Genomic DNA, 6,655 nt, shown 5'->3' on the forward strand with positions numbered 1-6,655 from the left:
CATGGCCTCCCGAGGCCCCTGCTCTGCCATGGCCTCCCGAGGCTCCTGATCCGCCATGGCACCCCATCATGGCACTCCTGATCCTGCCCACCCCCCCCTCCCCATTGGATGTTATATGGCGTGAGGACACGCCTTCCGGAGGGGGGCGTTATGTCAGACTTTGTTCCGTGTTTTGTGTGTGTCTTGCTCCCCATGTGCCTTCCTATGCCCATATTTGGTTAGTTTCCTGTTCCTGTCCTGATTGAGTTAATTTGTCCCAGGTGTTTCCCTTGATGTTTCATTGCTCCCAGGTGTGTCTCGTCATCCCCTCCTCCTGTGTGTATAAATAGGGTTCCCTGTGTGTGCTCCAGGGTCCGGTATTGTTCAGGTCATGTTCATGTCATGTCTACATGTATAGCGTGAGTGTTCCTTTGTGTTTATTAAACCCATTTGGATTAATGTACTCCTCGTCTCTCTCCGTTCCTTGCTCCACAGTACGCTCAGCAGTGCACCCGTGACAGTATCACACTATTTAATTTAAAAGTAGTACATAAAAACATGCATAACAATTGCTTAAATTAATTTATATATATTACATAATATTCACTGTATTACAAATTAATTATTTTCACCAAAGTTTGCAAGGTTTGTGAAATTAAATGTTTATTAGATAGGCTATTCAAAGACTTGCGATAAAAAAAGACAAAGCGATATAAATCTGTATGTACTGAATCATGTAGATGAGAAAACATTAGTGTTTAGTACTGATCTTCTACTAATAAAGAAGCAAACGCTGTAATACTTTCCCACAGCTGTTTACTTTGTTTAACAGTTCTGTTTAGTCATTTTATTGCAGAAACAGTAAACTAATGAAGATGGGGAAAAAAATATGATAATTTTAAAAAAATTGCCAAATACCAGCCGGCGAAACACTAATTTTTGTTTTAATTTTATTGCTTATAGATGATTTCAAAGATAATAGAGATTAACTCAAAGCCACAAATTTTGAATTTGTGAGGTCTGTAAGTCAAGTCAAGTCACATTTATTTCTATAGCGCTTTATACAAATTGTTTCAAAGCAGCTTCACATTAATAAACAGGACATTTACAGTGATAATGTTGTAAAATAAATAAAATTTCAGCTGCAAAGTAGCTCTATAGAAGACAATGTCATTATTCAGATCAATTCAGTTCAATGTTGATTCAATTCAGTTCAATAACAGTGTCGATGCTGCAAAATGCAAATTGTTTATCAATTATGAAATTATTTCGATTTTAGAAGACAATAGTGTCAATATTCAGTTCAATTCAGTTAAAGTTTTGTTCTCATCTGACAGTGGTAAAGCAGTTAAATCAATAATATTACTGAATATTTATTGTAGCTTTGTAGTAACATTTTTGTAGGCCTGTAGTTGAGTCTGATAATGTGTTTTTTTTTGCAACAGTACATTGTGGGTTTGTGCAGCAGCTAGACAAATTTGAGAAATGTTTAACTTTATGCAAATGAGCAATCGAGCGTTGAGAAAATTAAGTTATATAATATAGTATATTTAATTATTTATTTATTTAATTTCAATGTTAATTTAATTATTATGTTAGCTATTTATTTAATTATTTTAATTATTTAAACATTTAGAATGTTCCTGTTAAGTGTCAAGAAAATGCATACAATCAAAGCCTTTATTAAAAAAGAGAAAACAAAAAAGAAAAGAAAATTGTGAAAAGTAGTCAAAGAAGTAAAAGCTCATTTGATACGGTAAAATCCCAAAGCCAACCCGTCTTACAGGTGTATGAAAGGTCTATGAAAGCCTGTTTAAGTGCTAACTATTGCTCAACACACACCTCTGCTTGAAAGAAGCTCCTGATCCATCTGCTGATGTGTGATTGCCATGGATAGCACAAGGTTTAATTATAGCGGAAATGTTAGGGGTTCCTGTAAGAGGCATCTGTTAAACACTTAAAGAGCCATAAACGCAGAGGTTCCTACATCATGTCTGTTCAAATCCCCGCTGGATCTTAATGTGTGTTTCTCCATTTCTGCTGCTTTTACGGCTGCAATTAGTCCAGGAGGGTCACAGGTCACTAAAGTGAGGCATTTACCTTTAAATCAAGGCTAATTTTCACCGGGAACAACCTGTGATCCTCTGACAGCCTAATACTGTACGTCCAGAGATACACTAGTCATGGCAGTCTGTATACTGAAAAATCTGGTGTAGAAACTCAGAATTTGGTAAATTTCACAATTTTGGTATTATGTTTTCATATGAAAAACAAAACATTATTTTGCTTCCATGTTGTGATTTTTGGATCATATCTAAATGCATTTTCTTAGAAATCTTCCCATCTTAGTGTAAAGCTCTGATGTTTTCCTTAAAGACAAAGGCGTCAGATCCCAGCAAGGAGTTTGGCAGGTGTTTGCCGTTACGGCAGCAGGCTGGAGTGCTGCTACGGATGGAAGAAAAACAGCAAAGGACACTGTGAAGGTAAATGAGGAGAATTAAACAATTCTACAATGGTGTTTTAGTGCCATGTAAAAAAAAAGTCACAATATTTTGATGATAAAGTCAAAGTTACAAGAATAAAGTCATAGCATCATGAAAATAAAGCCTTATTTGAGATTAAACTTGTAATATTTTGAGAATAAAGTAAAATTTACAATAATAAAGTCTTATATGAATATTCATAGAATTAAATCCAAATTTCAAAATAAAGTAGTAGCATTGAGATTAAAGTTGTCATATTTTGATAATAAAGTAACAATTACACCAATAGTCATAGCATTATGATAATAAAGTCTTGTGCAAGATTAAACTTTAATATTTTGAGAATAAAGTCAAAATTATGAGAATAAAGTTTTATACAAGATTAAACTTTCATATTTTGAGAATAAAGTCATAGCAATACAAGAATAAAGTCTTATACAAGATTGAACTTTAATATTTTGAGAATAAAGCCAAAATTACGAGAATAAAGTCTGAACATTGTGAGATTAAAGTCGTAATATTTTGATAATAAAATAGAAATTACAAGAATAAAGTAGTAGTAATATGAGAATAAAGTCTTATATGAGATTAAACTTGTAATGTTTTGATAATAAAGCCAAAATTACGAAAATAAAGTTGTAGCATTGTGAAATTAAAGTCGTAATATTTTGATGATGAAACAAAAATTACAAGAATAAAGTCTTATATGATATTTAAATCGCAATAGTGAGAATGAAGTACAAATTATGAGAATAAAGTCGCAGTACTGTGAAATTAAAGTCGTAATATTTTGATGATAATATCAAAATGACCAGAACAAAGTTTTAGCAATGATAGAATAAAGTCATAGCAAAATGAGCTTAAGTCGTAATACTTTGAGAACAAAGTTGTGAATGTGAGAATGAATTTTGAGGATAAAGTTGTGTATTTTTTATTTTTTTTTGTAACAAGGATTCAAGTGTACGACGTTAATTTAGTGACATGTAAAAATAATCTAATTTTTGAGACTTAATTTTAATCTCAAATTGTTACGACTTCAATCTCACAATGCTATGGCTTTATTCTCATCATCTTAATTTTGTAACAATTTTTTTTTTTTATATGGCACTAAAATGTCATCATACTGTATAAGTGTCCATATGGCGATTGAGTAGTCATTCAAAACATGGAAACACTGGGTGAATATTCCATCCACAACCTCATATGATATGTTCATTCCTTCTGTGGTTTGGTGCTTTTAAACCACACTGAACTTTGAGAGGAAATCTGGGAGAACAGAAGTTGGCTTTGGTTTCCAGACGTGTGGTTTTGTGAATGGATTTGACCTGAGCTGTTTCCTTTACTAATATATCTCTACTGTTGAATGTTTTACCAGCTCAGTGTGACCTGGGATGCAAACACGGCGAGTGTGTCGGCCCCAACAAATGCAAGTGCTTTCCCGGATACACCGGAAAGACGTGTAGTCAAGGTTTGTGCCAGTGGTATCATAGTGTTTGTTAAGACTTTGAATTAGAGTTTATTTTTTAAGAATTTTGTTACATTTTTAGCAATTTTGTTGTGTGTTTTTGTCAATTTTATGTTTTATTTATTATTTGTTATATATATATATATTTTTTTTTTTTATACATTTTTGTATATTTCAGTTTATTTATTTATTTATTTAGTTATTTTATTACTTCAACTTAAAGTTTAAAAAAACATTTTTTTTTGTTATTTAAGTTAATGTTTATTTTATTTCAAGTAACTTTTTTTCCGTTAATAATAATAACCAATTCAATGCATGAGTGAACTGTGAATCAAACTGAATCGCGCAAACTTGATTGATTTATTTATGCAATCATTAAACAGCGGAAGGTCAATACATTGTGAGATTGCATGAGGTTTATATTTTAGCAAATGTACAGTACTAGGTCATCCATGCATACAGTAAATTCCCAGATTGTACGCAGTGTATATGCCATATACTGCAGAAATAATGATGTTCTGCTCATTAATGATCTCCTTCTGTCTCTGGGTTCAGATCTGAATGAGTGCGGTCTAAAGCCTCGGCCCTGTGAACATCGCTGTATGAACACCTTTGGTAGCTACATGTGCTACTGCTTAAACGGATACATGCTGATGCCTGATGGCTCCTGCGCAAGTGAGTGACAGAGTTTCAATATATTCAGATGTTTAAATCAATAGTTCAGCCAAAAAGTATTTACTCCAAAAAACTAATTCTTATGTTTTTCCTTAAAAAAACACAACTCTAGTCAATGTGACCTGAGCTCCATATTCATCAAATAATAACTTTGTGTTTTCATTTTTGGATGAATTATTGCTTTAATATGTTGTACTTTCTTTAAGAGTGAATTGTTATCAAAAACACTGTAAAAACTCAACTTTGAAGCAACCAGCCTCAGGACAATAAAGTTGTTCTGTGTTTTGAGCAGACATAATAAAAAAGGTTCCACAAACTCAAAAGTAATTATAATTTAAATTTTATAATTTAAAAGTTCAATAAATTACAATTTTGAAGTAAATAAAGAGTATTAATATTGCATATTATTGATGTTAACATTTCTTCTTTTGGGAGACTTTTCTGCTAAACAATTTAAGTTTTCTTTACGTGTATCAGTTCGTTTATATTTATTAGTTTATATCAATTGTGAGAAAAGCTTTTTTCCTCCACAAAATTAAAATAAAAACATCTAAATGCAACATTAATCTCAAAATTGTAACGTTACAAGTTTATTTCTCACAGTTTATATTTTTAATTTCTTAATAAAAAGTCACAATTGTTTAGGGGTTGAACGACTTCTGATTTTTTAAAGTCGACTTTTATGTGATGAAAGTCGAGTCGAAGTCGACTAGTAGCTGATGACATCATTAATGAACAAATAAGTCTGGAGCTGTGCATTGAAGTCGACTAGTCGATTAGTCGGTGCAACCCCTACAATTGTCAGATATAAAAAATGTTGTCATCTTAATAATTAAAGTTGGTCTGTGCTTTGAGCAACCATTAAAATAAGTTTAATTAGGTTAGTAAGCCTAATTTATGCATGTAGATATAATAAAGTAAGTTCTTATAGTGGATCCAAGTTCAATAAGATATAATTTTGACGTTAAATGGGTATTAATATTGCATATTATTAATGCAAATCTGATGTAAATCCACTAAATAGTTTGTTTGCTTAATTTGTGAATCAATTAGTTGCACAAACTCAAAAGGTGATATTATTTCTATGCACCAAAACATGTATATACAATTTATTGAATAAAAACTGATGAAATTCGTTTAGACACTAATCACCTGAATGATGACTGAAAAACATTAAATAGAGCTAAAACATCTAATTCTGATTAACAAGTATTTGCATGTGATATGTCCGCATGCTTTAACCAAAAACAAATGTTTCAAGTGCAATGGATTATGGGTGATCAAAGCTGCCCATTAGTTTGGCATAACAAGTGTTTAATAATTTCAGATGCTCACACTAAATGACCTAAAAGTTGACTTTATTTAACATTTTATGTAGGCTAATGTCAACTTTTGTACATTAGTTAATTCAATCAGCCTTCTAAATCTGAGTTTGTCTTGTATTAAAGTGAATTTTTGTGGATGTGTTTGACTGCAGACTCGAGGACGTGTTCTCTGGCTCACTGTCAGTACGGCTGTGAGGAGGTGCAGGGCGAGGTCCGCTGTCTCTGTCCGTCTCCTGGCCTGCAGCTGGGATCTGATGGGAAGACCTGTGTGGGTGAGAACAGCTCAATGACACCCACTCTTTTTTGTTTGTTTGTTTTCTATGACTGCGCCAAAAATCTGCTTCATTTCTTTTTCAATTACAAGTAAATTCCTAAATCAAGATAATTGAGACGCAAAATTACATAAAAGGTTAAGTCTTGTTTTCTGAAAAAATGTATCAACATCAAGTGAGGTTATGCTAAAACAAGAAAAACCATCTGGTTTTCCTTTGATTTAAATATATTTTTCTGACCCTATTGGCAATTTTTTTTACGTTTATGCTTAAAAAAAAAGAAAAAGAATGCTTTTTTTTTCTCTCTGAATTAAGTTTAATTTTCTGATCCCATTGGCAGATATTTTTTCTTTAAAAACTGTGTGATTTTTCTTTGCTTAAAGCAAGAAGAAACATTGGGTCAGAAAATAATCTTGTTTTCCCTTTGAATAAAGTTTATTGTTCTGGCATCAATAG

General features: G+C 32.2%; 1 protein-coding gene across 1 annotated transcript in view; it reads left to right on the forward strand.

Annotated features, from left to right (window-relative positions):
* The window catches only part of LOC107679930 (epidermal growth factor-like protein 6), a 24,452-nt gene that overhangs the window by 4,051 nt on the left and 13,746 nt on the right, over positions 1–6,655 (forward strand). Inside the window, exons 2-5 of the mRNA XM_016475656.1 lie at positions 2,356–2,462; positions 3,838–3,930; positions 4,483–4,602; positions 6,080–6,199. Of these exons, the coding sequence (XP_016331142.1) occupies positions 2,356–2,462; positions 3,838–3,930; positions 4,483–4,602; positions 6,080–6,199 (440 nt within the window). The remainder of the gene's footprint in view (positions 1–2,355; positions 2,463–3,837; positions 3,931–4,482; positions 4,603–6,079; positions 6,200–6,655) is intronic.

Source organism: Sinocyclocheilus anshuiensis, unplaced genomic scaffold, assembly GCF_001515605.1.
Source record: "Sinocyclocheilus anshuiensis isolate Anshui unplaced genomic scaffold, SAMN03320099.WGS_v1.1 scaffold244, whole genome shotgun sequence".
Taxonomy (NCBI): domain Eukaryota; kingdom Metazoa; phylum Chordata; class Actinopteri; order Cypriniformes; family Cyprinidae; genus Sinocyclocheilus; species Sinocyclocheilus anshuiensis.